General features: G+C 38.1%; 1 protein-coding gene across 4 annotated transcripts in view; it reads right to left on the bottom strand.

Annotated features, from left to right (window-relative positions):
- Nucleotides 1–841: 841 nt before the first annotated feature.
- LOC127624088 (ubiquitin carboxyl-terminal hydrolase 20-like) overlaps nucleotides 842–14,533 on the bottom strand; it is a 29,451-nt gene continuing 15,759 nt past the window's right edge. For 2 of the 4 annotated variants that reach the window (XM_052098750.1, XM_052098740.1), the window contains exons 19-25: nucleotides 9,464–9,633; nucleotides 9,210–9,291; nucleotides 8,826–8,934; nucleotides 8,183–8,285; nucleotides 5,869–5,937; nucleotides 5,586–5,744; nucleotides 842–2,390 (exon numbers count right to left, since the gene is read on the bottom strand). In XM_052098750.1, the coding sequence (XP_051954710.1) occupies nucleotides 5,590–5,744; nucleotides 5,869–5,937; nucleotides 8,183–8,285; nucleotides 8,826–8,934; nucleotides 9,210–9,291; nucleotides 9,464–9,633 (688 nt within the window). In that variant the 3' untranslated portion in view covers nucleotides 842–2,390; nucleotides 5,586–5,589. Of the gene's footprint in view, nucleotides 4,788–5,585; nucleotides 5,745–5,868; nucleotides 5,938–8,182; nucleotides 8,286–8,825; nucleotides 8,935–9,209; nucleotides 9,292–9,416; nucleotides 9,634–14,533 lie in introns of those variants that run through there. The other 2 variants (XM_052098758.1, XR_007968116.1) reach the window with 2 other exon arrangements.

A 14,533-nucleotide genomic window follows, 5' to 3' on the forward strand; every position in this document is an offset into this window, starting at 1 on the left:
ATAAAGAATTGGGTCCTGGCCAGTGTTATGATCGGCAGACAGGTTATTCTCAGGGGATGGAAGTCAGTTGGAGCGCCCTCATTTCGAGAGTGGTGCACTGAGATGGGCAGGGTAGCGGCATTTGAGGAGATGTTGTATAGAAGGCTGGGCAATCTGGGTTATTTGACTGGAAATGGGGCAGACATTTGGCCTTTTTGGAAGGCTCTCGGGGAGAGACAATGGAGAGGGATCTCAAGTTTTAAATGTGTGTGCAATTTTATTGTTTTTTGAAAGTATATATTTTATGGGTTTTTTTTGTATGTTTCTAATATTTATGACCACTGAGATGCGTACATGTCGGGTGTGATGGTGGGAACCAAAAAGTGATTTACATATGGTAATAGCTCAGGATAAAATCACAGATAAAGCCATTTTGTTCACTGAAACATAGGAACAGCGAAGACATTATAGATCGAGATTTGATATAGAGAAAGATGTACATAAAAGGAACAAAAAGAGGTAAGTGTAATTTGTGTGGTAGATGGTTAATGTCCAGCTGACTTCAATTTAGAGCTAGTGTAATGGATTACAAAATGAGCAATACGTTAAATTCATCAGCCAAACACTAAAAAGCAATTCAAACTGCTTGGTAAAAAGTATTGTAACTATTAACTTAGTTTAATTCCAATGTTAACAAGGCAGAAGTATTAAAAGTAGTCTGGGTAGTATACCATTCTGAACTCAGCCAGAAACTGCTCCAAGGTGAGGAACACATGACTGTGGGTCAAAGTAATATAAGGAAAAATAATAAAATCAGGAAAAACGTTTTGTAAACAAATCAATAAAAGTACAGAAACCGCAGAGAAAGAACATTCTTTATTTAACTTAGTCAAATCAGACACATCTTAACATTTGAGGAGATTTAAATCACTTAAGTGAAAAAAGACATTACGCCAAGAATGACCTTGGAATTTTGAGTTCCTGCAACAAAATATGTAACAGACCTTTCATTGTTCACAATGTGAAAAGAAGACATTCATAAATAGAACTGTTAAATGTTATGTACAAATATATTTTTCAAAAACAGACATCTTAACACTATTCCTTTTAACATTCCTAAAACACCTGATCAACCTCATTGCACATTCCCTTAGAAAAGTGGTTTAGTTTGTTTCATTTTGGGGTGTGGTGTTGTATGCAACTACTGTATGAATATAGTCATCAAATTGAGCATCATTAAAACATCACAATGCATCTGATTAAGCAGTTTTGTTTCTGCCATTTTGAGGAAATGGTGAATTATTTGAAAACTATACAAATAATATACATAGCAGTTTACGCAACCCTGTTGGGTGTCAAGGAAGGATTCACTTTGATTAGGACAAGACTATAATTTTACAACAGAGGATTTAAAATGCCTTAAAACAGAATGTAATATCGAATATAAGTAACACCTCTTCAGCTTTTAACATCTAAATCTAAAAATGGGTCATCATTAAATGGTTATATGGTGATAAAAACAATTGAAATATCAGTAGCACAGAGTAATCAGACACTTGGTTCAAGAAATGAACATGAAAATGCAAAGCTTCTTATGACACCACATCCTGGTGCTATTAAAGATTAGTCATTTTTATACCTAAATTCTATCTAACTTCAAATGAGTAATGTTCAAAACACATACACCTTGTCTGCAATTTCAAAGCATTCATCTGATATTGCTTCTAAAGAACATGAATTAGTGGTTAGTGTGAACATGAACATTTGATTGTGTTTCATGGGGTAAGAACTGTGTTGGAAAGAATGAACAATACACATTTTTCTGTGAATTAGTAACATTTGAAGCCTTCACCTTCACCATTATGCGTCTCTGTGAGAGTTAACAGTATCTTAACGTAAAAACCTCAGACAAACTCACAATGCAAGCATACAACCTTGTTCTGTATGGATTATGTATGAATTATTACGATTATGCTGGAGTTATGTGCCAGGAAAAGCATATTTGAACATGCAGACACTAATTTCATGTCCTGTTATGCCTACACAGAAGTTGGCAAAGAGCTCTAATAAAGGTTTTGCATGACATATAGCTTGTGTCCTGTCATAGTACATAATGTATCATGTATTTACCTCTGCACTTCCAAAAAAGTAATGTACTAAGATATAAGACATCACTACCCTTAGTTCCACTGACAAACAAAACAAGCACATCACCAATGCACATGAACATTAATTTTGTTAGGTTGTATGCGCCTGATAATATACTTTTACTTAATAAATAAGACCCATTTCCTTCACAATTATAGCTCTGTCAGTCACAGATAAATAGATTCACAGAAATGCTCACGAAGTGCTTGTGAGACAAAAATGCAAGTGTGGTTTAAAATGGTCTACATCATGTGGGTCATCACCTACAGAAAAGCAAAAAAAAAAAAAACACATCTATTATTAATAACAACAGGATATTCTATGCCTTGTAAACAGGGTTGGGAGGGAGAACCGATTGAAAAAATAATTCTCATGACTTTCATCCATTAACAGTTCCCGAACATGCAATTTCCCACCGATTTAGACAGAACACCATACTAAAATACTCTGACTGTGAAACACACAGTGAGACTTGAGTAATATAACTCCCTAATGGGGGAATTAGATCAAATATATAAATGTATAAGTACCAATTTAAAATAACGACTACTGTCCATAACCTCTGCATTTGCACCCAAGTAAATTGGGGGAAATCCCAAAGTTTGCAATAAGACGGAAACCACACTACAGCAGTGCAATTCTGTTGCAGGTTGTGATGGAATGTTAAGGAAACAAACACAGCATACAACCCTGGAATATCTTGAAATAAAGGGAAGCTAAAATAGAATTTAAAACAGTAGTTCTGAGATGCCAAGTTTGTTATTTACAAAAGCATCACTGGGAAATAACGTTGCTATGGAAAAAGCAGCTTACTCAGCAAGCCACATGTACAGTTGAAGTCAGAAGATTTACAAACACCTCAGCCAAATACATTTAAAATGTTTCTCACAATTCCTGACATTTAATAGTAGAAAACATTCCCGGTCTTAAATCAGTTAGGATCACTATTTTATTTTAAGAATGTGAAATGTCAATTATCAGAGATAATTATTTATTTCAGCTTTTATTTCTTTCATCACATTCCCAGTGGGTCAGAAGTTTACATACAATTTGTTTGCATTTGGCAGCATTGCTTTTAAATTGTTTAACTTGGGTCAAACATTTTGGGTAGCCTTCACAACGAATTTTGTCCCATTCCTCCAGACAGAACTGGAGTAACTGAGTCAGGTTTGTAGGCCTCCTTGATCACACACCCTTTTTCAGTTCTGCCCACAAACTTTATATCAGATTGAGGTCAGGGCTTTGCGATTGCCACTCCAATACCTTGACTTTGTTGTCCTTAAGCCATTTTGCCACAACAAATGCTTGGAGTCATTGTCCATTTGGAAGACCCATTTTCGATCAAGCTTTAACTTCCTGGCAGATGTCTTGAGATGTTGTTTGTGAAATATATTCACAAAACTTTCCTTCCTCATGATGCCATCTAATTTGTGAAGTGCACCAGTCCCTCCTGCAGCAAAGCACCCCCACAACAAGATGCTGCCACCCCCATGTTTCACAGTTGGGATAGAGATCTTCGGCTGCAACCTCACCCTTTTTCCTCCAAACATAACAATAGTCATTATGGCCAAAAAGCTAAATTTTTGTTTCATCAGACCAGAGGATATTTCTTCAAAAAGTAAGAACTTTGTCCCCATGTGCACTTCAAAACCACCATAAAAAAGCCAGATTACAGTTTGCGAGCTTTGGCTTCATCCTTTCTTATTCTGCCTTTCAGCTTATGTGGAGTTTTTCTTCTAGTTTCTCTTTGGATATAGATACTTGTCTACCTGTTTCATCCAGCATCTTCACAGGGTAGTTTACTGTTGGTCTGGGATTGATTTGCACATTTCGCACCAAACTACATTCATCTCTAGGAGACAGAATGCTTCTCCTTCCTGAGCAGTATGATGGCTGTGTGGCCCGTAGTGTTTATACTTGCATACTATTGTTTGTACAGATGAACATGGTACCTTCAGGCATTTGGAAATTTCTCCCAAGGATGAACCAGACTTGTGGAGGTCCATGATTTTTTTCTGAAGTATTGGCTGATTTCTTTGATTTTCCCATGATGTCAAGCAAAGAATCACTGAGTTTCAATGTAGGCCTTAAAATACATCCACAGGTACACCTCCAGTTGCCTCCAATTAGCCTATCAGAAGCTAATTGTCTAATTGCCTATAGGCTTGAGAACATTTTCTGGAATTTTACAAGTTGTTTAAAAGACACAGTTAACTTAGTGAGTGTAAAATTCTGACCCAGTGGAATTGTGATCTAGTCAATTAAAAGTGAAACTATCTGTCTTTAAAGAATTGTTGAAAAGAATACTTGTGTCATGCACAAAGTAGATGTCCTAAATGACTTTTCAAAAATATAGTTTGCTAATATGAAATCTGTGGTTTTAATGACTTCAACCTATGTGTATTTAATCTTCTAACTTCAACTGTATATATGAGTAAAGAGTACGCTGCTTACTCAGTGCATGTAAATCATTTCTTATCTTAAGGCCGAGGTATACTTTGGTTTTCTGTGTTCCAGATCCAATAGTGCACTCTATGTGTGATGCATATTTCGCCATTAGCACCGTCGGTACGGACCCTCCGCATGCGGCCCAGATTTTAGACACGTGGATGGTCCTCGATTGTGCACATCGTCGGCGCATGTGTCTGCCATTGACTGTACTAAAAGAGGATCACAAAGCAGTTGTAGTATGTATGCATAGAACACATTCATATTTGCTTGTGGTCAAAAGAGTATACTTTGAAAGGCTGAGCTCTTGACCGTGTGCAAGATGATCTGGCACGTGAAAAAACAAAAGTATATACCCAAGCCTTTATACAGCTTTATTGCAAAAAATGGTTTTCTGGTGTCCATGTAAATGAGCTTACTGCATCTACGGTGTCCAACATTCAGTGCTACCAGTGTAGTTTAAAAGGATTAGAATGGACTGACTGAGCAAATGACAGATTGTGAGTCACCACATCACTACATGGGTTCCACTAGCAAGGTTGAGCATGATTAACAATGCTAAGAAATCCGGGCTGGGAACGGTTTGTAATTGTACTGTACTGAACCATGCTCAAGTGGAAATGCTATTGGAACCCTTACTCACCATGCTCCGAGTGTTCTGCCCAATGATGGAAAAGCGTTATTCATATTTTGGGCAAAATTAAAACATGTTATACATTGAATGTCTGATTTTGAAGAAACTTTTGTACAATAAACAATTTTGGTTGTGTTAAGTCGCCACTGGATATGTGTAAGAAACACTGATGTATGTAGTTAGTTATTAATGCAGCTTGTCTGCATCATACCAGTCTGAACCAAGTATGCAGATTAAATTTGTCCGGTATTAAGTGCATTTCTCACCCTCTCACACTTCCTATGTGTGCCTGTGAGTACACAATGTATATGAAATTTGTATGTTCAGTCTTTTTTAGTGTTATTTATTTGTGAGTGTGTTTGTATCTGTGATTTACCACTTCAGAGAGCTCTGGTCTCTGCCTCTATCTTCCTTTCTCCATGCGTATCAGTGTCTGGGGGGCTGATGGTTTGCCGCACAGCAATCTCTGGCCCACCGCCATAAATACTTAACAAGTACTGCCATGTTTCCTCAGATATTTGTCCGTAGTCTGCTCCTACAAACCAACACAGATAGATAATGAACCATCTACAAACACAAACGAGCCAGACAAATTCTTTTACATAGATGAGTCACAGACAAGTACATTTTGAAGACAGGCAAGCACACATATCCCATACCCAGTTTCAGCTGGATATGTCCGCTTTTCAATACTGCAATCTTGCTGTTGTCGATGGGGCCTGGAGGCTCTGGACCAGGAAAGAGAGAAAGATGAGGAAAATAATAATGATCTTTACAGTATGCAAGCAAATGTTTCCAGGTAGCTGAGAGATGACAAATGTTTCAAGTTTACAAACACAATACACAACAGAGATATGATGTATGTTTGTCCATACAATGCAAGTTAATGGTGACCAAGCTCCGAAAAGGACCTAAAGGCAGTACAAAGGTAATCCATAAGACTTCTGTGGATTAATCCATGTCTTCTGAAGTGACGCAATCGATTCTGGGTGAGAACAGACCAAGAATAACTCCTATTTTACTATAAATCTTTGGCATCAGCAGTCTCCTTGGTGATCATGATTTCAAGCTTTATTACACTTCCTAGTGTGTAGAAAGCGTAACTGAGCTTGAATATTATGATCGTGCCAAGAGACTGCAATGGCAAAATGTACAGTGAAAGGGAGCTACTTTTTGGTCTGTTCTCACCCAAAACCGATCGGATCACTTCAGAAGACATGGATTAAACCACAGGAGTCTTATGGATTACCTTTGTACTGCCTTTAGGTCCTTTTCGGAGCTTGGTCACCATTCACTTGCATTGTTTGGACATCATATCTCCCCTAAAATATCTTTGTCTTCTGCTAAATAATGTCATACAAGTTTAAAAATGACATAAGGGTGAGTAAATGATGAGAGAATGATACATTCTGGGTGAACTGTTCCTTTACTGTTCAGATAAATATAGGATTTGTATAATTATATATACATACATACATATATATATATATATATATATACACACACACACACTCACCTAAAGGATTATTAGGAACACCATACTAATACTGTGTTTGACCCCCTTTCGCCTTCAGAAATGCCTTAATTCTATGTGGCATTGATTCAACAAGGTGCTGAAAGCATTCTTTAGAAATGTTGGCCCATATTGATAGGATAGCATCTTGCACTTGATGGAGATTTGTGGGATGCACATCCAGGGCACGAAGCTCCCGTTCCACCACATCCCAAAGATGCTCTATTGGGTTGAGATCTGGTGACTGTGGGGGCCATTTTAGAACAGTGAACTCATTGTCATGTTCAAGAAACCAATTTGAAATGATTCAAGCTTTGTGACATGGTGCATTATCCTGCTGGAAGTAGCCATCAGAGGATGGGTACATGGTGGCCATAAAGGGATGGACATGGTCAGAAACAATGCTCAGGTAGGCCGTGGCATTTAAACAATGCCCAATTGGCACTAAGGGGCCTAAAGTGTGCCAAGAAAACATCCCCCACACCATTACACCACCACCACCAGCCTGCACAGTGGTAACAATGCATGATGGATCCATGTTCTCATTCTGTTTACACCAAATTCTGACTCTACCATCTAAATGTCTCAACAGAAATCGAGACTCATCAGACCAGGCAACATTTTTCCAGTCTTCAACTGTCCAATTTTGGTGAGCTCTTGCAAATTGTAGCCTCTTTTTCCTATTTGTAGTGGAGATGAGTGGTACCCGGTGGGGTCTTCTGCTGTTGTCGCCCATCCGCCTCAAGGTTGTGCGTGTTGTGGCTTCACAAATGCTTTGCTGCATACCTCGGTTGTAACGAGTGGTTATTTCAGGCAAAGTTGCTCTTCTATCAGCTTGAATCAGTCGGCCCATTCTCCTCTGACCTCTAGCATCAACAAGGCATTTTCGCCCACAGGACTGCCGCATACTGGATGTTTTTCCCTTTTCACACCATTCTTTGTAAACCCTAGAAATGGTTGTGCATGAAAATCCCAGTAACTGAGCAGATTGTGAAATACTCAGGCCGGCCCGTCTGGCACCAACAACCATGCCACACTCAAAATTGCTTAAAATTACCTTTCTTTCCCATTCTGACATTCAGTTTGGAGTTCAGGAGATTGTCTTGACCAGGACCACACCCCTAAATGCATTGAAGCAACTGCCATGTGATTGGTTGATTAGATAATTGCATTAATGAGAAATTGAACAGGTGTTCCTAATAATCCTTTAGGTGAGTGTGTATATATATATATATATATATATATATATATATATATATATATATATATATATATATATATATATATATATATAGGCTTTTAAATTTCAGCTCTCAGGTCAGTGAACAAAACATTTCCCAGAGCTACATTATTCTTTTTGCTGTATATGTTTCCAAATTATACAAATAATCAGCATAATATCATGTAGATGTGTTGAAATGTGCTTCTGTTAGTTTGTGTGGACATGTATGAGGGTTTACCATTGTCTTTACCCTTGACATAGTTCTCCCATTCTCTGAACCACTGCATACTTATACATAGGATGACTGTAGGAGCTTCTTCAGCCTGAAACTCCTTATTCAACTAAAGATGGACAGAGAGATAACTTAGACCCCCACCATCCTTAAATAGACCATATTTATTAGTCTGGAATTCTAAATTATATGTCGTTTTTCACTCCAACTTTATACTTAACAACCAACTCTGTTTCAAGCTTGACAATGTGATCTCTGTTTACAAGCTTTAAAACATGACGATTCTAAAACTAGTGAAGTGATGCACATCTCAAGAATGCACTTTTGACAAAATTACATTTCAGATCATGAGCTTGATCTGTCCAGTATGAGGCCTGCGTTTCATCAGTTCTCTGGCTTTATGCATCAATCACTAATTGCTCCAGAGATGTTTCCACATCATGCTACCAAAATATGTAAATCTGCTGGGATACTGGATAGCCAAGAAGAAAAACATTTCAAATAAAAGCTGTCTCCCCATCTGTGATTCCATGCAAAAAAAAAAGTGCTATGGTGGATGTGTAAAAATTAGGCTTTACAGTAGTTCTCAGTTGGCTACAAATGATGGCAACATAATATTTAACACTCAAGCAAACTCGATTTTGTCCACCTTGATGAAGGTGTCCATCTCCAGTTTCCGCCGTTTGGCTAAAGTCTCGATCTCCACTTGGCAGGTGGCACACAGGTATAAGTGATTTACAGCTGGGCCTCCCCCAAACCTGTGAAATTGTTCAAAGCATGACAAATGGAATGAAGCAAACACATACGGTAACTCAACAATGTTTACATTACATTGGTGCTGGAGTTCCTTATGTCTGACAGATATCTCAAAACCAACAGAACTCCTTTACACATTTTGTTATTTCAGGTTGAACTTAATAGAACTATTTTGTAACTAAATATTTTCAAACTTTTGTAGGAAGGCCTACTTACCAAATCAAACATCCCATGGTGATAAATGTCCTAAATATGTGCATTCCTATGTATGACTCACCTGTTATAAAGATATTCCCACACATTTTGGGGTAGGATCACGACCAGATCATTCACATAATGGTACTTAGTTGGAGGGATTCCTGTATAACATATTACCTGAATTAAATTTTTACTGCCACAGCAACTGAAACAGTTTAAAAATCTACCAATGTACAAACAGTCTTTGATACACACTGAAATTGCTGCCCACTGTAATTAAACCTACTTATCTGACAGAGTGTTGGAGGATTTTAGATGTCAATCTGAGTATACCTCCATGTTGACAGAGGAAAGTGTGATTGGTGATGGGCCCAGGCTCAGTGAATGTGTTGAACTTGTTGAGCCATTCTCTGGAGATGTAGAACTGCAAGAGACTGGGCTCCTTTAAATTAGCCAGAGCTACTGCGTTCTGTCTCTCCCTCACTGACTCTTCACTGCTCTTCCTGACAAAAGACAATAATATCACAATGACAAAATGACATGAAGCACCAAATTAAAACCATTTACGGTTGCACTCAGTACGTTTTTGTTTATATTTGGCAGGCTCTTATTAGCCCCAGTGGTGTTGAGTGTATACGGACACCTCCTGGCATGGATGGTTCAAGTTAATTTATTATAACCACTGCCGCTTCATCCAGAGCTGTTTGTTTATCTTTTGTTGTGTTCTTTTCTTCAGTTTTTTCCTCTGTCTCGTATTACACACATCAACGAAATGCACATTCTTGGATTCAATTTCATATGCATTGGTCAATGGTTTGTGCTGGTGCACGGTCGGTCAGCTGCAAGCTCTCTCCCTGCCTTCCTGCTGCAAACAGATACGGAATGCAATGCATCATGTACAGAGGACGTGGTTTAGTGTGGGTAACAACTTGGTTACCATAGTTATATATTAAATATACAAAGTAAAGTCTTCTGCAGACATTCAAAATACATCTCTTATCATACTAATCGCTGAATTGCTCGTCTTCGGTTAGTTTCTTTTATTAAAATTGTCAGGGCAAAAAAATCATGGCCCGTTTTCACAAAGCTTTTTATCTTACCACTAGCGGTTCTCCAAAGAGTTCCTAGCTATGAGTTTTTGCTTAAAACTTATTCACAAAACTACTAAGAGCAAGTTTTATTAAGGAAATCTTAAGATAAGAGTAAGCGGAGTTGACCTCAATGCTATGGATGATGTCACGTTTTATCAGCATGCTCTTTTAAATCATCCGCAGTGATTGGTAAACAGGGAACCGCTAATTGTCTGCCAAGACAGACAACAATATATATACAGTGAGGAAAATAAGTATTTGAACACCCTGCTATTTTGCAAGTTCTCCCACTTGGAAATCATGGAGGGGTCTGAAATTGTCATCGTAGGTGCATGTCCACTGTGAGAGACATAATCTAAAAAAAAAAAATCCAGAAATCACAATATATGATTTTTTAACTATTTATTTGTATGATACAGCTGCAAATAAGTATTTGAACACCTGTCTATCAGCTAGAATTCTGACCCTCAAAGACCTGTTAGTCTGCCTTTAAAATGTCCACCTCCACTCCATTTAGTATCCTAAATTAGATGCACCTGTTTGAGGTCGTTAGCTGCATAAAGACACCTGTCCACCCCATACAATCAGTAAGAATCCAACTACTAACATGGCCAAGACCAAAGAGCTGTCCAAAGACACTAGAGACAAAATTGTACACCTCCACAAGGCTGGAAAGGGCTACGGGAAATTGCCAAGCAGCTTGGTGAAAAAAGGTCCACTGTTGGAGCAATCATTAGAAAATGGAAGAAGCTAAACATGACTGTCAATCTCCCTCGGACTGGGGCTCCATGCAAGATCTCACCTCGTGGGGTCTCAATGATCCTAAGAAAGGTGAGAAATCAGCCCAGAACTACACGGGAGGAGCTGGTCAATGACCTGAAAAGAGCTGGGACCACCGTTTCCAAGGTTACTGTTGGTAATACACTAAGGCGTCATGGTTTGAAATCATGCATGGCACGGAAGGTTCCCCTGCTTAAACCAGCACATGTCAAGGCCCGTCTTAAGTTTGCCAATGACCATTTGGATGATCCAGAGGAGTCATGGGTGAAAGTCATGTGGTCAGATGAGACAAAAATAGAACTTTTTGGTCATAATTCCACTAACCGTGTTTGGAGGAAGAAGAATGATGAGTACCATCCCAAGAACACCATCCCTACTGTGAAGCATGGGGGTGGTAGCATCATGCTTTGGGGGTGTTTTTCTGCACATGGGACAGGGCGACTGCACTGTATTAAGGAGAGGATGACCGGGGCCATGTATTGCGAGATTTTGGGGAACAACCTCCTTCCCTCAGTTAGAGCATTGTAGATGGGTCGAGGCTGGGTCTTCCAACATGACAATGACCCGAAGCACACAGCCAGGATAACCAAGGAGTGGCTCTATAAGAAGCATATCAAGGTTCTGGCGTGGCCTAGCCAGTCTCAGACCTAAACCCAATAGAGAATCTTTGGAGGGAGCTCAAACTCCGTGTTTCTCAGCGACAGCCCAGAAACCTGACTGATCTAGAGAAGATCTGTGTGGAGGAGTGGGCCAAAATCCCTCCTGCAGTGTGTGCAAACCTGGTGAAAAACTACAGGAAGCGTTTGACCTCTGTAATTGCAAACAAAGGCTACTGTACCAAATATTAACACTGATGTTCTCAGGTGTTCAAATACTTATTTGCAGCTGTATCATACAAATAAATAGTTAAAAAATCATATATTGTGATTTCTGGATTTTTTTTTTAGATTATGTCTCTCACAGTGGACATGCACCTACGATGACAATTTCAGATCCCTCCATGATTTCCAAGTGGGAGAACTTGCAAAATAGCAGGGTGTTCAAATACTTATTTTCCTCACTGTATATATATCCTGGACTGAAAATTAACAATCAGAATAACTGGTAAGGTTAAAATCAGCTAGACGCCTTACCAAAACCATAAAACTATAGTCTATTAATAGAATATATATATTTGGTTTAAACCTTTTGGTTGTATTATTCTTAATTTTTTTAATCCAGTACACCTCCTCCTTTCGCTGTTAGGTTAACCACAGTCGATTGCTTTCTAGGCCTGAATTTTTAGGCTTGGCTAAATGTTCTCTAAAATGAGAATAGAATATTTTTTCCAGCTCCTAGTGACGCATCTGATATAAACTGATATACGAACTGCTAGGGTATGTTTTGTTTCAACTATATATAATTTAACACACTTCATACACTCTATAACATCAATTACATTGCAACTTTGCAATGTAAAATTTGTAAAATGGGACTCCCCAAGCAGAAATATTTGTAAATAAACGTATTACTTGATTTAAAATGAAGATGTCAATGTCATACTTTTAGAGATAAAATGCATCATGAATTACTCTTAGATGAAAATTTTACAAGTCCTAAAATTAGGAGTGACATGCCCTTAATTTTTAAAGAGTTACTCCAAAAATGTCAGCATTAGGAGCTACTTTTAGCCTTCTAGATTATTTGTGAATACAGGCCTTGATCTGTTTTTTTGCAGTATCTGAATTACAAACAAACAAACACAAAGAAACATTTTGGAGTGTTTTCTTTCAGAAAAGTGGCCAAATCTGTTGGATATTTCTCTAAACCATATAAGGAATGGGTAACTATGGAAATCAGGATTTATTTTCTCCCACATGTGGGCAGGGTCTCAATGACAACTTTATCTATAGGGTGAATGTGTCTTGGGAAGAGGCATTTTGGTATGGTAGCTGGCGGCGTTGTGTTTGTTCTTGCCACTTGAGATCTTGGCATTTGTTGTCTTAATCATGGCTCTGTTAATTTCATCAATCCAGCAGCCAATGTGTGTAGGGCATTTTATCTTTTCACTGGTGTCCACATGCTGATCCATACCATCACTCTGAACTAGGCTGTTGACTTGGGCTCTGTTGTCTTTAATATGTAGTATATTGTGTTTGTTGTTTTATTGTTTGGTTTGCTTGCTTTGAAAAAGATGTACTTTTATGTTTATGTTTCATAAATCATCTTCTGAATTGTATTTGCACACTACTATTGGTAAAAAATGTTTTAACTAGATTGGCAAAGTGTGTCAAGACAAACTTTGATGATGTCCGTTTTAACGTTTCGTCAATGTAAGTCTATGGAATTTTCAATTTTTTTATTGTCTACTGTGTGAAATCCGCAAGCCCGGTCAGTTAGAAAAGCCATAGCACACTATTCAAGAAGGTTTGGTGGATGTAGCTTGAAAGCTCTAGGTTGAGTTAGGTTTAGGTTTTTGCCTAAACCAAGTTTGTAGAATAACAGTATGTTTTCTTCATCAAGCCAACATAATTAAAGAATTTATTGAGTGTATTATAGGGAGCAAAAAATTCCTGAGTGCACCATTAACATTATAAGGTCAACAATAGGGCTGAAACGATTAGTCGACAACGTCAACAATAAAAAATTGTCGACAAAAATGTTCATTGTCGAATAGTCGTTTGATCTCATTTAACGTAACATGAGATCACATTAAACTGTAATGATGACTCGTGAGAGCAGCACTGCAGCTCGCGCCTGACTGAAGAGAGGAAGAATTACACTGATCACAGTCCAGATGCGCTCTAAACCTTCCAAACAGCTACATCTTATGTAGATCACAAAGTACAAGGGAATTATACAAAAATAACAAATAAGTAAATACAGAAGCACTCTCGTTGTGGAATAAGCGGAGCCGGAGCATTTTAAAGGAAACGCTCCAGTGTTACATCTTAAATACAGTTTTAATGCGTTATAGCTTTATTGAAGTTCAAATAATACGGAAACAGGTCATTTAATTAACTACAAACTCCGAAACTGGCATTTCTCTGTGCGGTCAGTTCCCCTTCTATGAGTTGCGTGAATGTCCAATCTAAGGGGAGAGATTGAAACTGCACCTGGCTGATGAACTCTGTTGCGGGGATACTAATCCCTCGAGCGCGCATGCTTGCTACCGCTAGATTATAACGCGATGGCTCATGACTTATTCAATCATAAAATATGTCACTGTGCATTTCTTACCGTGAAGAAAATTGGCAATACGCAGCATTATTAGTACGAGAGAGTTTGTTTTTTTTGTGAGTTAAAGATGGATTGAAGTGAACAGAAAGGTGAGAGAGGAAGTCTTCGCCCCATACACCTCAACAAAATCCGTTTATGAATTGTTTTGGCTTGTTTTCCAATAAGAATATATAAAACTCATTTATAACAATGTACATTTTCTTTAACAGCTATACTGCAGAAGAAAAAATTGTTATTTGAGAACGTTGAATATAATATAAAAAATAAAAATATTTTAAAATATCTAAAAATCCTTTAAAAAAAGATGAATTCA

Source organism: Xyrauchen texanus, chromosome 3, assembly GCF_025860055.1.
Source record: "Xyrauchen texanus isolate HMW12.3.18 chromosome 3, RBS_HiC_50CHRs, whole genome shotgun sequence".
In the NCBI taxonomy this organism is placed as follows: Eukaryota; Metazoa; Chordata; class Actinopteri; order Cypriniformes; family Catostomidae; genus Xyrauchen; species Xyrauchen texanus.